General features: G+C 42.7%; 1 protein-coding gene across 1 annotated transcript in view; it reads right to left on the bottom strand.

Annotated features, from left to right (window-relative positions):
• Positions 1 to 20,001, bottom strand: part of ZZEF1 (zinc finger ZZ-type and EF-hand domain containing 1) — a gene marked incomplete in the record, with an annotated part of 3,903,331 nt that overhangs the window by 3,452,504 nt on the left and 430,826 nt on the right. Inside the window, 1 exon segment of the mRNA XM_044082903.1 lies at positions 2,825 to 2,916. Coding sequence (XP_043938838.1) covers positions 2,825 to 2,916 — 92 coding nt within the window.

Here is a 20,001-nt window from a genome sequence, read left to right as displayed (position 1 = left end):
AATGATTACCCTGTTTTGGCAAAAATCGTTGGGATCCCAAAGATAAATAAATCATTGGATAAACCCCCGTTCAGACCTATAGTATCAGGGTCAAAGTCTAAAACATTTAATATTGGTAGATGGATTGACAATCAGCTTAAGCACATTTACAAGATTATTCCACATATTATGAAAGATTCTTGGAACTTTTTGGGGAAGTTAACCAAGGACAATTGGAATACTAATCTCATCCTCTTAACCATAGACGTCGTGGATTTGTTTTCAAGCATACCAAAGGATATTGGCTTAGAATATTTTGCCAACTGTTTGAGAAAATATTCAGGATTGAACTGGGACAAAGTGAATTTACTATGTGACATGATGGAATTGGTCCTGGATCATAATTATATTGCTTTCCAAGGAGAGTATTTTAGACAAATCAAAGGGGTTGCTATGGGAGCATCATGTGCTCCCATATTTGCCAACCTCGTGATGTTGGAATGGGAGGATTAGGTATTATTTAAAAGTAATTTTTATGCAGAAATTAAATTTTATGCTAGATATCTGGATGATATCTTTATTTTATGGAAGGCGTCCCCAGAGAGGTTGCAGGAATTTATGACATTTCTCAATAGTTCTTCACAATTTTTAAAATTCACATATAATTTCAGTAGAGTGTGCATACCATATCTGGACATCATGGTTGGACAAGATCAAAATGGTTTCACTTCTAGGATCTATAGGAAGCCTACTTTTTCCAACGATTATATACACTTTTCTAGTAACCATCCACCACACGTTTTCAAAAACGTAGTAAAGGGTCAGTGTATTAGAGCAGCCAGGATGTCTTCCACTGAAACAGTTATGAAGACTGAACTGGATTTCATCAAAAATTTATTCCTCGATCGTGGAAATCCAGATAGTATTGTGAAAGATGTTATGTATTATGTACAGAGGGAATGGGGAAAGAAATATCCCCCTTTATTGGGTAAATATGAAGTAAATATGAAAGAAGCTGGAGATGAACATCAACAGTACGGTCGAGCATGTATATTGACATATACACCATACACCAACATTATTCAGGACATTTTATGTCAACATTGGGATATTATAACATCTTCCAACTTGGACAAATATGTGGGACTTACACCGAAATACGTACATAAGACAGGACCTAATCTTAAAAGAATTTTGGAGAAAGCCAGTAACAACACAGATAACGAAGACAAATACAAAGGTACTAGAAAATGTGGGAGGTGTAAACAATGTAGTTTCATCAATGAGGCACCATATATCCAACTAGAAGACATTAACCACACACGTATCAAGACCAGGACAGGGAATTGCAACACCAGACAGGTGACCTATCTAGCTACCTGTATTTCCTGTCCGGCTTACTACATTGGCAAAACTGAAAGGCAATTAAAAAAACGTATCTATGAACATCTATATCGTATACAAAAAAATGATACAAAAAATGCCTTATATAGACACATAAGTGACAATGGGGCTGGGCACCATTTTCGCTTTGCTATTATAGATCAAGTCAAAAGTACTGCATTTGGAGGGAATTGGAAGGTGTATTTGGCAGTGTTGGAGAGTAGGTGGCAGATCTTATTAGATGCTACTAGAACACCTGGATTGAACGAGTTTATTAGCATCAAACCTTTTTTGATACTTTCCCAATAAAATTTGGCCAAGATCTGAATGCTCACTCGTAATTATGTATTATTACTGTATATCACTGAGGAATTTTTATCTTATGTACAATAAGGGATTATTGTTATTATAATTATATTATAATCCATTTTTGTTAATTACCATTTTAGGAACAGATGATGAGGTAGAAATTTAACCTACATTATATACATTTTTGAATATTTTTTATATATTCTTTCATATTTTTAGTATTTTTTAGTAAGTTATATAGTTAACTTTATGTACTACATATTAATAATATGATCTATGCATTTTTATTTGTATGAATATATTTTTAGCTGAAGATTTTAAGCTGAAAAAGCTAGGAGTATTTCTTTAAATGCTTGGCGTTTTTTTTCTAATTGAATGGGCATTGCAGACTATATATATTTGTATGAGAGCACTTGGTAATTGTTCTGAGGAAGACTGGGTCACCAGTTGAAAGCGCTTAACCAGTTATTTTTGTGGAATAAAGGATTATCGTGAATCATCTCGAGTACGAGCATTGTTTTCCATCTGGTATCTACAGGTCTACATCAGTTTTGTTACCAGTGAAGAAAAAACATCTCTGGAGCTCAAAGTCTGTCCTCCATGGAACAGAGTTCACAAATACACATCAGGGTCTGCAAAATTTTATTTATTTATTTAACATTTGTTTACTAGGAAAGTCCGACTGGGACACAGCCCATTTTCAGCGGAAGCCCAGGGAGAAATGTTCCAGATGCATGTCTTTGGAATGTGAGAGAAAATGTAGCACTCAGAGGAAACCCACTCGAACAGAGGGAGTACATGCAGACTCTGCACAGAAGCCACCCCACCCAAGAACTGAACCAGAGAACCTCTCGCTGTAAGGCAACAAGAATAAATGCTGCACCACTGAGCCACGCTGACTTCTTTGGTTTAGCACAAACTTGAGCTGCCTAAACTACAGCCCAGCACCATACAATGTTAATAAGTCACTTGTACAGCTCTAGTTTTGATAACTTAACTTACAAAGTATCAAGCAGTCAAGATACTCCAGTATGAACACCATACAAATACTGTGCCACTTCAAGATATAAATTCATTTTATGTGGCAAAATAAATAAAACAGACAGCCTGGCATGTACTGACAGAAGCCAATGAAGTACTAAAGAGAGCTCACCCTCAACCGTAGCTGGGTAACCTGGAGTGCAGAGTCTGTTCCTGTTGAAAAAATAATACTTGCTCTGTTCTTTCCAGTTTCAGAAAGAAAACCTGCAATTAGGTAAATAGGAAAGTTAAGTGGTTGAATAATGCACTATATAAGAAATTCACATCATATATATGCTACCCCACCAACCACCGGTTACAATTAACTATATTATATTTAATATCTATATCACACATGCACTGACCTTTGTGAACAATGCCTATTCTAATCAGCTTGTTGTTACCAAAATGCAAAAAAAGGTAGGCGCACATAAAGTGTCAAAAGACAAAGAGCAGAATGAGCCAGAACATCCAATATATAAATGTCTGCAAACTCAACATTTAAGTTGAATCAAACTATTTTGTGTTCACAATTTTCATAGGACTACTAGTAAAAGTATAAGGGGCCAAATGCTACTTTTGCTGGGATTTTCACTGTCAAATATGCACTCTACACACAATACATTACAAACACATTACAATACATTATGAAATATTGTTATGGGTACTCACAAGTAGCTACAAATAATGCAGGCATGCAAAACAGAAAAAAACATGTACAAAGTTTGATATTTAGTAGATGCAGCTAACCCAAATAAAAGTTACAGCTTTTTTTTAAGCAGAAGAAAAAAAAATATTCATCCTAACATTTCAACTCTCTAGAAGATTTCAGGCACAAGTTGTACCATTTACTTGTACTGCTAAAAGTGCAAAATATTACCATACACTTGTTTTTTAAAATTAGATACAGAATGCACCTAAAAAAAATTCAAGATAAGTGCTACACTGCAAAGTGTGTACTTTGAGAAAAGACTTGTCTCCTAAGTTTTTCGCTGACTTTGTTACAGCCCTAAAATTACCTTTTTTCAGTAAGCAGGCACACACTAACAGATTCAGAGGAGCACAAGAAAACTAGGAACAGTAAAATTTAATGCATCTGGAGCACTACATTTCAAAACAAGAACTTATCTTTCCATAAACAGACGAATTCCAGGCTTGTAAAGTAGTACACAAGCACATCTCACTAAATGGACATGGCAGGCTCCTAGGATCAGTCCTAAAACAATGTTTCCAAGCTAAGATTACAACAGGTCAACTGAACTATTATCAGACCCCCGAGGCAGATCAAACTACTATAATCTGCAAAGGAAAACACTATAAATAAATTACAGCTTTACATTACACAGAAACTCTCACCTCAAATTCTCCAACACTTACATAATAAGAAAAAAAAAACAAAATGAAACTTGACAAAAGAAAAATGAGCAAAAACATTTTCAGTACTCTACATTTAACAGCAACTTGTGTACCTACCATAAATGTAGATGTTCGAGTGTATTCACTGTTGCAGTCATTACACTTGGGTTATCCTGCTGGCAGGCGACCCGCAGTCAGCCCGAGTTCCAAAGTCTTGGTCCGGCGTCGGTTGCTGTCGCCTCTTCCCTGACGTCAGTGCGCCAGGGGTATAAAAAATAGCAACGGACGCCATTTTCTTCAGTTTTTCTTGCCCCAGATGTCAGGTGCCCCCAGATAGGAAGGCTGAAAAGATAAAAATATGCCAAAAAAACATGCATATGTTACTATAAACATTTCCTTCATCTACAAGCAAATACACCACATAGGTTGTATAGAGTTGAGAAGTACAGAATAGTCCCAGCAAAGAAAAGGGGGATGGTGGGTGGGTAACCTGGACTGCAACAGTGAATACACTAGAACATCTGCCTTTATGGTAGGTACACAACTGTACTATGTTCATCATGTTTCACTGTTGCAGTCATTACACTTGGGTAGAATTCCAAAGCTGAGGTTGGGTGGCTGGGTCTAAATTGGATTTGGCGAGGCTAACAAGCCCTGCAGAACTGCAGTGGCAAAACCTGCTCTGGATTTGGAGTAGACAGGTAAGTGGTAGTGCTTAGTGAATGTGTGCACTGAGCTCCAGGTTGCAGCTTCTAATATGTCTTTGGTAGGTACTCCTCTGAGGAAAGCTGCTGAAGTGGCTGCTGCTCTGGTAGAATGAGGCCTAATGCTCTTAGGCACGGATTTGCCATGTTGTGCATAACAGAAGCGGATGCAGTGTACTATCCAATTGGAGATTGTCTGCTTTGTAATAGGCTTTCCTTGTGATCCTACAGCATATGCTACAAACAGTTGCTCAGTTTTTCTGAAAACTTTTGTTTTGTCCAAGTAGAATCGTAGCTGCCTGTGTATATCCAAAGCGTGCAGAAGTCTTTCCCCTTTATTCTGTGGATTTGGGTAAAAAGTAGGTAAATGAATGGTTTGGTTTAAAGCTACATTGGAGACCACTTTTGGCATGAATGTCGGGTTTGTCCTAAGAGAAACCCTGTCCTGATGAAAAATGAGGAAAGGTTCCACAGCCATCAATGCCTGTAACTCTGAGACTCTTCTTGCTGAAGTTATTGCTAGGAGCAGAGCAGTTTTCCATGACAAGAATTTTAAATCAGCTGTGCTGGCTGGTTCGAATGGAGGTAGTGTTAGTTTTTCTAAAACAAAGTTGAGGTCCCAAGTAGGTACTGGTGTTCTCCTAGGGGGTCTTATATTTTTTTGCCCCTCTGAGGTATTGTCGTAGTAGAGGATGTGAAAAAATAGGAGGATCTGTATTGTAATGCACTGAAATGGCAGAGGCATGGATTTTGATGGATGAAAAAAGATAGACCTTTGTCCAACATCTCAGTTAGGTATTGCAAAATCTGAGGTATATTAGGGACAAGTGGATCGAACCCTTGTGCCTAGTTCCAAGCACAGAATCTCTTCCATTTTTCTGCATAAGATTTCCTAGTGCTGGGCCTCCTGGCTTCCAAAATAACATCCATAACAGCTTTAGAGAGAGGTGCAGTCTGAGTGGCTACATTATCTGCCATGCTGCTAGGTTTAAGGTTCTGAGTAGACTGTTCAGAATCTGATTGTTTTGTTGTGTCAGAAGATGAGAGTTTTGAGGTAGAGGCCAAGGTGGACCTTAGGACAAACTCTTTAAGGCTGGGTACCAGTGTTGGCGTGGCCAGTCTGGTGCAATCAGGATAATTTTTGGTCTCTCTTGTCTGACTTTTAGAAGCACCTTGGTGAGAAGAGGCATTGGAGGGAAGGCATAGACTGTCAGGTTTTTCCAGCTGAATGATACAGCATCCACTTTCCATGCTTCAGAGTGACAAGTCCTTGTGCAAAATTTCTGTATTTGGTAATTGTGAGGGGAGGCAAAAAGATCTATGTCTGGGCATCCCCATCTCCTTATTATCATGTTGAACACTTGTGGATTTAGCTTCCATTCGTGAGGATACATTAGATTTCTGCTTAGTTCGTCTGCCAGTGTATTTTTTGTTCCTAGCAGGAATTGTGCTTGCAGATGTACCTGGTAGGTCAGTGCTGTGTTCCACAAAGTCATGGCTTGTCTGCATACAGGGTAGGAATGTGTGTCCCCTTGCTTGTTTATGTACCACAACTGTGGTATTGCCCGTCTTTATTAATAGCTGTCCTGGATGTATTAGGTCCTTGAAGGCTGACAGGGCATTCTGTACAGCTAGCATCTCTTTTTGACTGATGTGAAGACGCATTAGTTCTTTGGGCCACGTGCCCTGAATACATTTTCCTGCCATATGTGCTCCCCAGGCATAATCCGATGCATCCGTTGTTATTGTCTGCCTGGCTGTAGGTAAGGTGAAAGGCTGTCCCTTGTTGTGGTGACAGGCCTGGGACCACCATCGAAACTCCTGTTGTAGGCAGGGAATCAAGGTTATGACTGTCTCTAGGCTGTGACAATGCTGAGTCCAAACACTTTTTAGATACCATTGCAGTTTCCTCATGCAGTTTTGCATACAGAATTAGTAGAATGCAGGACGCCATGAAACCCAGGGCCTGCAGAATTTTTCTTGCAGGGAGCTGGGTCTTTGCTGCCATCATTTGAAAGTAATGAGTCAGTTGCTTTTGTGTGTCTGGCGTGAGATGAGCCATCTGGGCAGTTGTATTTAAGCTTGCACCCAGGAATATTATCTCCTGAGAGGGCACTAGTTTTGATTTCTTTTCATTTACTGTGTACCCTAGGCAAATTAGCAATCTTTTTACAAGCGCCAGGTGCTTTAGAAGAATGTCTTTGCTTTCTGCTTGAATAAGGCAGTCGTCCAAGTAGGGATATATTTGAATTCCTTTTTGTCTGCAAAATGCAATTACTGGTGCCAGGCATTTTGTGAAGACCCTGGGCACAGTAGATAAGCCAAAGGGCAGTGCAGAGAATTGGTAATGCATTGAGCCTGCTATAAATCTGAGGTATCTTCTGCACAATTGTCTGATTGGGACGTGCAGGTATGCCTCCTTGAGGTCCAAAGTTACTAGCCAAGCCTCCTTGCCCAGCGTGGGCAGAAGTTGTTGCAGTGTTAACATTTTAAATTTTGGAACATCCAGGAAAGTATTTAGGATTGACAAGTCCAGTATTGGTCTCCAGGCTTTGTCTTTTCTGGGTACTAAGATAAGTCTCGAGTGAAATCCTTGCCCCTGTTCTTCTTGTGGAACTTTTTGAACAGCTCCCATATCCATAAGAGCTACAATCTGTTTTTGTGCCTCTGCCCATTGGTTTTATGGCAGGTTTGGCATACCTTTTGGTTTTGGAAGCATGTGGAAGTGGAATCTGTACCCCTGAGAAACAATGTTCAGCACCCACTGGTCTTGGGTGATCATGTATCAATTTTTTAAGAAAAGTGCTAGCTTGCCCCCAGGGGTGCTGTCAACTGGTAAGAGCTTGGCATTTGCAGAGGGAAGTCACTGTGACTGTTTCCTATAAGGTTGTGATTTGTCTTCTCCTCCTTTGGGGGCTGAAGCACCTTATTGTTTAGGTCTGTAGGAGCCTTGGGGCTGAGATCTGCCTCTTGGGTGTCTTTATCTGCCTCTTTGTGGCCTGTCTGACACTGGAAAGGACCAACTTTTTGAAGGCCAGTTTCTGCTAAATCTAGGTGGTTGAACCTGTAAGAAATCTTTCACCATTTGCATTGACTTTGCTTTATCCTCCATTTTCTTTAACACCTCTACTGCCTTAACACCAAACAAAGTATCATGCTGTAATGGAGTATCCAATAATTTTACTTTAACATGGTCAGGTAAACTTTGCTCTTTCAACCAAGCATGTCTTCGAATAACAGAGCCTGTAACTGCAGCTCTACAAGAAGCCTCTAACGAATCAAAACCACATTGCAGAGTACGCTTTCCCACTTGTTCAACTGCATGCAATAAATCCTGCATTTCTTTACTGTCAGGACTTTCTATATTTGTAATCATTTTCTGCTTTAACAATGACATGAGGTACTCCTGATATTTAAGCATGTGAAACTGACAGTTTAAAGCTCTTACAGCTAAAGTAGCAGAAGTGTAAACCTTTTTCCCCCATCTGTCCAGAGCTCTGGAATCCCTATCTGAGGGGACAGGATTTTTGGCAGTGGAAGCCTTAACCCCTTTAGGACCCTGAGAAATTATTTCTGGGTCTGCAGCGGGGTTTTTGTAAAGAAATTTATGAGAGTCAGGGACCCTGTGGTACCTGTCTGGCTTTACTGGTGCAGGGGGTAAAGAGTCAGGAGACAGACTGGATTCAGAAAAAACATCATCTACAATATCAAGCACAGGGGGGATAGCCAGAGGCCTGTGCTGAGACAATAAAAGGAAATCTCTGAGCCTTTTCTTGGATTCTGAGTAATCCTGGCTCTCCCAATGGAAAGGCTCCCTCATGGTGTGCAGGGTTTCCCCAAAAGAATAATCCTCAGGCGGTGAGGCTGAAGGAATGGACTCTTCAGCATCAGAGTCCTCATAGGGAGGGAGAGAATAGCCCTCACCAGAAGAATCAGAGGAAACGGAAACCTGATCAGAGGAATCATAATCTGTGTCTTGCCCCCGATTAAAGTAATAAGGTCTTCGGTCATTTTAAGCATCTGTTTCTTTGGCATGGATGACTGTTCTGGAGAATGCTGCACTTGTCTCCTTGTCTTTAATGGTGTTTTTGACTTTGCCTTTGCTGCTGTAGAAGCTTTAATTGTAAGCTGTGACGGTCTGAAAACACCCTCAGAAGACGATGCCTGCTCAGCGGCTCCAAACCCATCTGAGGGTATAGTTTCCGTAGGCCCAATACCTTGAGTTTCCACAGGCCTCGGTGTCTCCACGTGGCTGTCGGTTACGGCCTATGGCTCTGAGGTAGCGGGTGTCAGGGGCTGCGAAAGCGCCTCACTGAGAACTGGCAACTGGCCTAGAAGAGGCTTCGTCGTCGGTTTTGGACCTCAGATGCCTGTCTTTTTCTTTGTCTTGTGTTTTTTATACATTCCGGTCGTTGGTTGTTCCGATGGTATTATATAATTAAATCTTCGTCCAAAATAATGTAAGGCAAAATCAAACCGTTTAATAGTGCGTTTATTGAATCTAGCACAAAACTGACAACTAGTAACATTGTGGTCAGGGCCTAGGCAAGGAATACAGTAAGAGTGAAAGTCCTTATGAGGTATTTGCTTCCCACAAGAAATACAATTATTAACTTTCACTGACATCGGTCTGGAGCAAGAAAAAGTTTCCCCAACGGGGTACTTAGCTTTATTGAAGACTTCGGTTCTGAAATTCAATTTTGAAAATCTCAGGAGTCGGCCGACCGGCACTTGCGAACTGCTTTTGCTTCGGGCACCGCACTGCAAGAAAGACTGAAGAAAATGGCGTCGGTTGCAACTTTTATACCCCTGGCGCACTGATGTCAGGGAAGAGGCGACAGCAACTGACGCCGGACCAAGACTTTGGAACTCGGGCCGACTGCAGGTCACCTGCCAGCAGGATAACCCAAGTGTAATGACTGCAACAGTGAAACACGATGAACATCAACACTATACGTGCAGATCGTGTTCTCTACCCTGCAGTCTTCACTGTGGTAGCAACAGGTATTCTCATGCACTCCAATGAAACAATGGATCTTTTTCTGTAGTAAGTCACTATGGTAAGGAGGAAATTCTTCCTCAACTCCTCCCCATTTGCACAAATGCACTGGCACCAAAATGCAGCAAGTACATCTCTGTGTTCACTCAATTAATGAACCTGCATCACAGTCCAATCCAGTGTGTTGTCAGTGAGGCACAAACAATGGAAGTCACTAGAACAGAGCAGGCCAGCATCCACTTCTCCCTCACTCCACAAACAGCTGTGCCAATGCTGCAGATTCGTAGATAGTCACTGGTGTGATCAGATGTCCTGACTCAGTGCTATGAAAGCAATCTCTCTCAGCCTATTTTATAAAGATGATTAAAGTAACTTAATATTTATACTAAATGGGAACTTGAGAGTTCAGATGGCAAAAATGTTTTTACTATGGCCATAATATTTCTAATTAAAGTCTTTACGGACTTCCTTAGTTTCTGAACTACTTGTGATGTAACAAAAAGCTGTAAAGAATCAAATATGATGATTCAAGTTTTTTTTTTTCAAACTTGAAAAACTTATGACTTGTATTGCAAACCCTATCATGGGATAGAAACAAACCAGAAAATGTAGCATACCTCAGCAAGATGGACAGCCGAAGGAGGCACTGTGTACAAGTGAAAGATCAAGGTGCAACATCAACTACACAAGATTTTTTTTAATTGTCGGGGGGGGGGGTCCTGCAGGCTTCCCAGTTGTGCTTCAGTACTGATAAGCTCACCTATTATCCCAATGTCTTTCCATCTCCATCTAATAAGGAATCATTCTTTTCACTGAAGATTAGCCTTTCTGGAGACACAGCAGGGTCTAGCAACTAGTAAGCATTTACTAGCTCCATTAAATAGACTAGATTTCTGCAGTTGAACTCTAGTGTCCTCCACTATTGCTGTTGGGAATACATAGTGTCAGCAGATGGGTTATATTCCCCCACATGTAAGTACTTCTTATTAAGAATGCAATCAGTATTACTGTGCAGACTGAATGTTCTGGAACTAGCCTCTCCAACAACGTGAAAGTGTGTCAGGCTCCAGGTCAACTCTCCTACCAAGATAAATAGAGGGTCATTAGCTACTCACTCGTCCCTCTTCATAGGGTCATAGGTGAATACTGGGATAACTGCCCTGAAGGGCCATTTAACTCATTCCCCGCACTACAGCTCTTTTGATTGTGTACCTTTAACTCCCAGTGGGTGTGGCCTGAGCCTTTAAAAAATTAAGTCATCACTCTACAGCTCTAATAAATACTCATTCCCAGAGGTCAAATATCAAAACAGCTGTGTTTGCCATCATGTATGCTTCAAGATAAAATATTCTGATACCTTGTATATAGCATGATTTTGAAATTATTAATGCAAATATGAACAAGCAATATTTGACACCTAGAAGTGCAGTAGGAGGTAACTGCAGAAACATCTGGAGGTGTGTCACAGCTGTAATTAGTTAAAGCCTAGTCAGTAGCCCTAGATTAGAATCAAACCCTGTACCTTGTGCTTAATAGGCACGCACTAACTATTTTGCCTAACCCTTCCCCATCTTCGAACGCCAAGATGTCCTAACCTTTGTACCAACTGGGCCACCTCAGTTAACACTAATACTAAATGCAGGTTAAGAAGCTAGCTCCAGTGATATAACAAAGTAAAGTCCTGACTACAGTCCAAGTGAACAGAGTATGATTAGCAGCTTGGACATCTGACAAAGGTGGCAGGGGGAAGGGAAGGGATGCCCATCCTGGGGGGAGGGGGGTGTAGTAGGCTATGTACTGACAGATACACAAATTCAAGTCGGGGGATTAGGCTCACCAAGCCCTTTAAGTTCAAGTGTACAAAAGCATGAACTTGCATGCAAAAGGTACTGTAGGCCTCTGTGGTAATGTGGATTACACCCCCACCAAACAAGGGTAAGGCAAGTACAACTACAAATTCCCACACTGGTAGGATCCTGGTGAGGGCAGAAAGCAATCTCATGACTGTCAAAATGACACCCCCTCCATACATCTCTCATTCTGATAGTGATGGATGAATAAGCAGTGTCCAGCTGGGTGGAGGGAGGGTTCTGACTATCTGCAGGCATGGAGACAAAAAAGTATATAGGATAAAATGCAGGTTAAGAGGTGGTACGGACAGTCACAAAGTTGGAACAACTCAAATTATAGCTTCTGATAAATTCAGAAATGAAGGTGCTTCATTCAAAGCAATGAGAAGGACTAATCTGTGACCACTTCAGCAACATAATTTTGAAATTTAGCACCAACCCAGCAACTACAATAATCAGTACCTTTTAAAAGGCTTAAATGTCTATCTATATAGGAAACAGACATGGAGAGCAATGTTTAAATTACAATAAACAAACAAGTTTTAAAACAGACTAACCACATGGCCACCTTACATTTGCCCCACACTGTCAACATGAGCCAGATGGACATCTCATCATTAGTAAGAGCAAATGGTGGATGGAAGAGATATACCAGCATCACTTACTGGCAAGAGGCCACAAAGAATAATATTCTACAGCTGCAAGAGATTCCTGAAAAAAACACACGAGGCAAGGGTAGTGTTCTACCATAAACCTTGAGACATTACCCTGAGAATAATATGTTTGAAATTTGTAAACTTTTTTATTTCTATATTGTAATTCAATGAAATTAAACTTAAAAAAATGCACATGAAGCATGCATTACAAGAATGGAAATCTCTAACTGGGAGCAAACCCAAAAGTGCCTGTGTTTCTATGCAAGGAGATTTCAACACTAACTTACAAAATAATTTCTCAAACATAATTGGGGAGGTCAAGGATTGGCAGTCTAAATGCACAGGGAGGGGATGATGATGGATAAAGTATACCTGGAAAAACTAGATATTGGGGAGAGGCCAAAAGATACAGGAGTAGGTGGGTGGAAGTTTGTACTGCAGCACTGCACTACCTGTCCTGGGACTTTGAAGTGCTGGGTGTATAACCCCTTTACAAATCGTTTCAGGTGAGGGTGAACACAGATGTAGGGAAGAGCAGAAAAATGCATACACCTCAACACTGGAAAAAGAAAGGCCCTGGTCAAATAATCCTGAAAGGTATTACAACCTAGACTAATGCCTGCATGATGATGTGCAATACCTTTGGCTTGGCAACAAGAAGAAAACCTTTTCCATTTGGAGAAAGTACAGTTGTGTACACTTACCATAAATGTAGATGTTCGAATGTATTCACTGTTGCAGTCATCAACACTAGGGTTAACCTGCCAGGGGTAGCCCTCAGCTGGCCCAAATACCAGAGACTCAGTATTTCTGCGTCGGTTGCTGTCACTCCAGGACTGACATCACGTCAGTGGTATAAAATCAGGCAGCTGACACCATTACATCAGTTTTTCTTGCCCCAACTGTCAGGAGCCCCCAAATAGGGAGCTAGGTTATGGTGGAAGAACACCACCAGTAGAAAGTAAATACCAAAAATTCCCTGTAAAGAGTGAAGAAGAGAGAGAGAGAGAGAGAGAGAGAGGGGGATGGAGTGGGGGGGGGACCAGGACTGCAACAGTGAATACACTCGAACATCTACATTTATGGTAGGTGTACAGAACTGTACTATGTTCTTCATGTTTCACTGTTACAGTCATCACACTTGGGGTTGATTCCCAAAGCTGAAGAAAAGGGTGGAGGCAGTCAAGAAGACTGGGGGCTGGCTAGGATGCCCTGCAAGACTGCGGTTGCAAAAACTGCCCTGGATTTGGAGAAGATAGGCAGGTGGTAATGCTTGGTGAAGGCATGAACAGAAGACCATGCTGCAGCCTCCAGTATGACCCGGTGGGGACCCCTATGACAAAAGCTGCAGAGGTGGAGGTTGCCCTGGTGCAATGCGGCCTGACCCCCTTAGGGGGCAGTTTCCCACGGTGTTTGTAGCAGAAATGGATGCAGTGTGCTATCCATTTTGTGACTGTTTGGATACAGCCTTGCCCTCTGCCCCTGCTGCAAAGCTGACTAGCAATTGGTCAGTTTTCTTAAAAGATTTAGTCCTATCTAGGTAGAATCTGAGCTGTCTGTGCACATTAGAGAATGCAGTAATCTTTCCCCCTTATTTTGTGGGTTAGGGAAGAAGGTGGGCAAATGAATTGATTGTTTGAGAGCCACACTGGACACCACTTTAGGCATGAACGTTGGGTTAGTCCTGAGTCCTGAGGGAGACTGTCAGCATGGAAAACGATGAAAGGCTCTACAGCCATGAGTGCTTCTAGCTCTGAAACTCTTCTAGCTTAAGTGATGGCCAGAAGCAAGGATGTTTTCCAAGAGAGGAATTTTTTAACTCTGCTGAAGCTGCAGGCTCAAAGGGGGGTAAGGGTGAGCTTTTCCAACACATAATTAAGGTTCCAAACTGGGGTAGGAGCTCTTCTGGGTGGCCTTAAATTGCTATCTCCTCTTAGGAACTGTTGGAAGAGAGGGTGTGTGAAGAGAGGTGGGCTCTGTGCTATAATGAGCAGAGATGGCAGAGGCATAAAATTTAATAGAAGAGAAGGATAGGCCCCTGTGTAGTAGGTCTGCTAGGTAATCCAGGATGAAAGGTAGGGAGGGTTGTGCTGTTTCAGCTCCTTTAGCCTGGATCCAGATGCAAAACCTTTTCTACTTGCCAGCATAGGAATTTCTAGTGCTGGGGCACCTGGCCTCACGTATAACATCCAGGACTTGTTTGCTTAGGCTGGCAGCTGGAGGAGAGGTCAGGGATGCATGAATTCTCCATTCTTCTGAGCCAGGAGAGTATGGATCTGAGGTAGGTGCCATAGTGGCAGGTGTGACAGGCTGCACAGCAATGGGTACCAGTGCTGGCATGGCCAGTCTGGGGCAATCAAGATTTCCCTTGGTTTTTCCTCCCTTATTCTGAGCAGTACCCTTGAGATTAGTGGTAGAGGGGGGAAATGCATAGATAGAGAGGTTTACCCATTGGAAGGATAGAGTATCCACTTTCCAGACCTTGCTGTGAGGTTCCCTAGCTTAGAATTTGTTGAGCTGGTGATTGTTGTGGGAGGCAAAAAGGTCCACCTTCGGGGTGCCCCATTTCTGGGTTACAAGGTTGAAGGTTCTGTGGTCTAGCTGCCACTCGTGTGGGTCTAGCTGGTTTCTGCTCAAGTTGTCTGCCAGAGAGTTTATGCAGCCTGGCAGGAATTACTAGCAGGTGTATTTGCATGGCTGAAGCAGTGTGCCAAAGGGTCATGGCGAGCCTATAGAGAGGATAAGATTGAATTCCTCCCTGCTTGTTGATATACCACATGACTGTGGTGTTGTCTGTTTTGATCACTAGAGGCCCCGGGGAGAGTAGGGGTCTGAAAGCGGTCAGAGCATGCTGAACAGCTAGCATCTCTTTTTGGTTGATGTGCAGATGTATTTGATTTGGGCTCCAATGGCTCTGAATACACCTGCCGTCCAGATGTGCACCCCAGGCATAATCTGATGCATCTGTGGTGAGGGTCTGGGCTGCATGTGGTTGTAATAAGGGAAGACCTTGTTGTGGTTGCATACTGCTGCCCACCAAAGAAAATCTTTCCTTAGACAGGGTATAATAGTTTCCAAGTCCTGAGAGTGTTGACACCAAAGGCTTTATAGGTACCACTGTAGTTTCCTCATATGCAGTCTGGCATATGGAATGAGTATAACGCAGGAGGCCATGAACCCTAGAGCTTACAGGATTTTCCTTGCGGATAACTGGGTTCTGGTGGCTAGTTGAGAGAAGTAGTCTGTCAGGTAGGCTTGTTTTTCTGGAGTAAGGAATGCCATCTGGGATGCCGTGTCCAGACTTGCTCCCAGGAATACAATTTTTTGAGTGGGGACTAGTTTTGATTTATTTTCGTTTATAGTATACCCCAGGGAGGTCAGTAAGTCCTTTACAAAGGTCAGGTGCTGTAACAGCTTTTCCTGACTGTCTGCCTGTAACAGGCAGTTGTCTAAGTAGGGGTAAATTTGAATTTTTCTTTGTTTGCAAAAAGCAATGGCTGGAGCCAGGCATTTTGTGAAAACTCTGGGAGCAGTGGATAAGCCAAAGGGAAGTGCAGAGAACTGAAAGTGCATAGATCCTGTCCTGAAACATAGATATTTCCTGTAAGATTCCCTGATTGGGATGTGTAAGTAAGGCCTCTTTTAGGTCTAGGCTGGCTAACCTAGCATCCTTGGAAAGCATAGGAAGAAGCTGCTGGAGGGTGAGCATTTTGGTTATCACCTGGAAGGTGTTTAGAACTGACAGATCAAGGAATGGGTGCCAGGTGCCCTCTTTTCTGGGTATCAGGAAAAGCCTGGAATAAAAACTTTGGCCTATCTAGTCTGCAGGAACAGGCTGTATTGCCCTCATGGAGAGCGGGAATGGACTTTTTTTTTGGGCTCTGTCCACTTGTTTGGAGGAAGATCTGGGAACGTGTGTATGCCTGACAAACAAGGCCATGTCCAACCCGGAATTAATGGACATGCTCCACCTCAAAAAATCCAAATCCACCAAAACCACTAGAGCAAGCGACTTAAACCTTAGCACGGATATAAATAGGATGTGCTGGAGGGATAGATTTATCATTCAGAGACTCCCTATGCTGTGGAATAAAATCCTGGTCCATGTGAGGCAGAGCACCTCGCTGGCTCTGTTCAAGAGAAATCTTGACCTGTGGATGGGAGATCATAGGTTTACCCCAGGAATCATCTCTGTGTCACTGCTGGACAGAGGCACAACAAACTAATGGGCACAGTATTTTTTCATATAAGGGGTGGTGTAAGCCACAAAACTTTGGGCTAGGCTTATAAATGCCTTAGGGCAGATAGCCTAGTGTAGACCTATGAACCTATGAAATAAAATGTGTATCCCTGGGACATTATATTGAGGACCCATTCGTCGTTGGTAAGAGAGGCCCAGTTGTTTGCTTGGAAGGAGAGTTTTCCTCCTAGGGGCACAAGCAGGTGGGCAGAGGTAAGGGGTGGAGGTGTAAAGTCATGAGTTCTTTCCATAAGGGGGTGGCTTAGCACTCCCTGTTTTTGAAGTGGAGGAACTCCATTGCTTAGATCTCTGCATTCCCTGGGACTGCTGTTTGGGGGGGGGGGGGGATCTGCTTCCCCTAGGTCTTGGCTGAGCTGGCCTGAAAGGACCAGTGCTTGAATGGGCAATGCCTACTGAACCTCGGAGGCTGGATCTGTAAGAAGTCTAATTGTCTGCATAGATTTAGTTTTTTCTTCCATCTTTTTTAAGACCTCTTCTGCCTTGGTGCCAAACAAATTGCCTTTGTTCAATGATGCGTCCAATAGTTTTCATTTGACATGGTCTGGCAAGGTCTGTTCCTTAAGCCAAGCATGCCTTCTAAGCACAGAACCAGTGAGTGCTGCGCTACAAGATGCTTCTAGGGCATCAAAGCCACATTGCTAGGGGTGTTTAGTAACTTGACTTGCAGAATGCATAAGCTCTTGTAATTCTTTATTTTCTGCACAAGCAGGAAATGTAGATATTTTTTGTTTGAGGAGTTCCATGGTATTTTGTTGGTATTTCAGCATGTGGAACTGACAATTTAGTGCTCTAATGGCAGGAGTTGCAGAGGTGTATACTTTTTACCCCATCTGTCTAAAGCTCAGGAATCCCTGTCCGAGGGGGTGGGATTCTTAGCTGTGGGTGCTTTAATTCCTTTAGGTCCTTGAGAGATGACCTCTGGGTCGGCGGTAGGATATTTGAAAAGAAATTTATGAGAGTCAGGGACTCTGTAATACCAGTCAGGTTTCCTGGGAGCAGGAGGAAGGGTGTCAGGAGTCAAACTGGATTCCATAAAGACATCATCCACAACATCAAAGACAGGAGGAATGGCTAAAGGTCTGTGCTGTGGTAAATCTAAGAATTCCCCGAGTCTCTTTTTGGTCTGAGGATAGTCCTGACATTCCCACTGGAAATGCTCCCTTACAGTATGTAGGGTTTCACCAAATGAAAAATCCTCTGGAGGAGAGGCAGAAGGAATGGATTATTCTTCATCTGAATCCTCATAAGCAGATAAGGGTTGCATGTCTTCATATTCAGAAACCTCAGAGTCATTGGATTCCTGGTCAGATAAAACAGTTGGGGACAAGTCTCTTTTTCTTTTCGAAGGGGTAGGTTGGCTTCCTCTAATAAGCATGTTAAGGTCTTCTGCCATTTTAAGCATTTGAGATTGAGGTATGGAAGCAGGTGCCTGCTCAGTGGCTCCAGACCCATCCAAGGTACAGACATCCACAGGATCCTTAGTCAAAGAAGAGTCTCGCAGCATACTGGACTCTGAACGGGTCTCGGAAGCAGCCTGCGAATCCACAGAAGCGGGCATCAGGGGCTGCGAAAGCGCCTCACTGAGGACCGGAGAACTGACAACTAGCTTAACGGAAGCGACGTCGGCAGTTTTGAAGTGTGCGGTCTGTCTCTGTCTTTATCCTTATGTTTTTTCGGAAGATTGGTAGTCGGATGGCTTACCAAAGCCATATCGGAATACGGGGACAGAAAGCGAAAATATTTAGCTACAATAAGGGCCCGACGACGAATAGTTCTGGCGTTGAACAAATCACAAAACCGACAGCGAAGTACGTCGTAGTCTGGGCCTAAACAGGTGACGCAGTAAGAATGGAAGTCTTGGTGTGGTATTTGCTTTCCACAGGCGAGACAATTGCTAACTTTTTCTGACATTGGTTAAGAGCAAGAAAAAATGATCCCCAATGGGGTACTTAGCTTTAGAAGACTTCAATTCGGAAATGAAACTCAGGTAGCGCCCAATCGGCACTCGTGCAAACTGCTTCTGCTTAAGGCTGCTCGGCAAGAAAGGCTGATGTAATGGCGTCGGTTGCCTGATTTTATACCACTGACAACCTGACGTCAGTCCTGGAGCGACAGCAACCGATGCAGAAATACTAAGCCTCTGGTATTCGGGCCGACTGAGGGCTACCTCTGGCAGGATAACCCTAGTGTGATGACTGCAACAGTGAAACACGAAGAACATGTATGGTTTTCTTGCTGCTCTCAGTATAGACAGCACTTCAGTAGTTTACATTTTTATTTAGTTAAAATTCAATCCTTCATGCTGAATGAAAGATAAAATCCTTTAACTGGGTGAGTAGATCTATCACTGGTGGAAGATATGTTACCTCCCTTCATTGAAAGTCAAGAGGAAGTAGAACCAGTCCTGCCTTGGCAAGTAGGGAACTAGGAGCATCATGCTCAGCCTGTCTGATATCACATTTATCAGTACCCTGGGGATCAAGAGTAACAGAAGAAAGATATACAAGAAAGAGGTCTGTCCAAATGAAAAAGGTGTCCATCCACCATGTTCCTGTCTGTTGGGTTCTGCAGCAGAACCTTTGTAGTTGTCTGTTCTGATGAGAAGCAAACAGATCTACATTGGGGTGTCCCCACCACTACTGGGTGAATGTACAGGAATTTTTTTTCTCTTGAGCATCCATTTGTTGGGGTCCAGTAGGTCCCTGCTCAGAAAGTCTGCTATGATTTTGTTTTGACTCAAGATGCTATTAGTTTAAGTTGCAAATTACGTGCCATGAGCCAGATCTTTGTTGCCAGACGGTGCAGGGGATCAGAATTAGTTTTCCCCTTGCTTTATTATGTACCACATAAAGTACAGTTTTGTACCTACCATAAATGTAGATGTCCGATAGATATGCAACTGCAGTCCTGACATATGGGTTGTCCTGCCTCAAGCAGCCCTTCGGTCGGCCAGATTCCAAAGTCGCCATCTTCTTCAGTGTTTCTTGCCCCAGATGCCAGGTGCCCTCCAATGAAGGCTAAATTTGGTGAATGGATAAACAGATAAAACCAGACATGCACAACAGTAATAAACAGATACACCATAACATATATCCCCAGCTGATAGGTAAGGGGAGAAAGGACCCGAAAGGGGAAAAACAGAGGGGTAGGAGGGAGGGAGGGAAAACCTGACTGCAGTTGCATATCTATCGGACATCTACATTTATGGTAGGTACAAAACTGTACTATGTCCTTCAAGAATGCAACTGCAGTCCTGACATATGGGTTGAATACCATAGCCAAGCTGGGGGTGGTAGGACTAAGCAAGAGATGGTGTAGCTAGAAGGCCCTGCAGGACTGCCGAAGCAAAGCCTGCTCGGGATCTGGAGTATAATGGTAGGTTGTAGCGTTTGGTAAATGTATGCACAGAGCTCCATGTAGCAGCCTCTAGAATATCTTTTGCAGCCACTCCTCTTAGAAAAGCTGTGGATGTGGCCATAGCTCT

The sequence above is a fragment of the Protopterus annectens genome, chromosome 9.part0 (assembly GCF_019279795.1).
Source record: "Protopterus annectens isolate FY-2018-M chromosome 9.part0, PAN1.0, whole genome shotgun sequence".
Lineage (NCBI taxonomy): Eukaryota > Metazoa > Chordata > Ceratodontiformes > Protopteridae > Protopterus > Protopterus annectens.
This window is presented reverse-complemented; position numbering and strand designations above follow the sequence as displayed.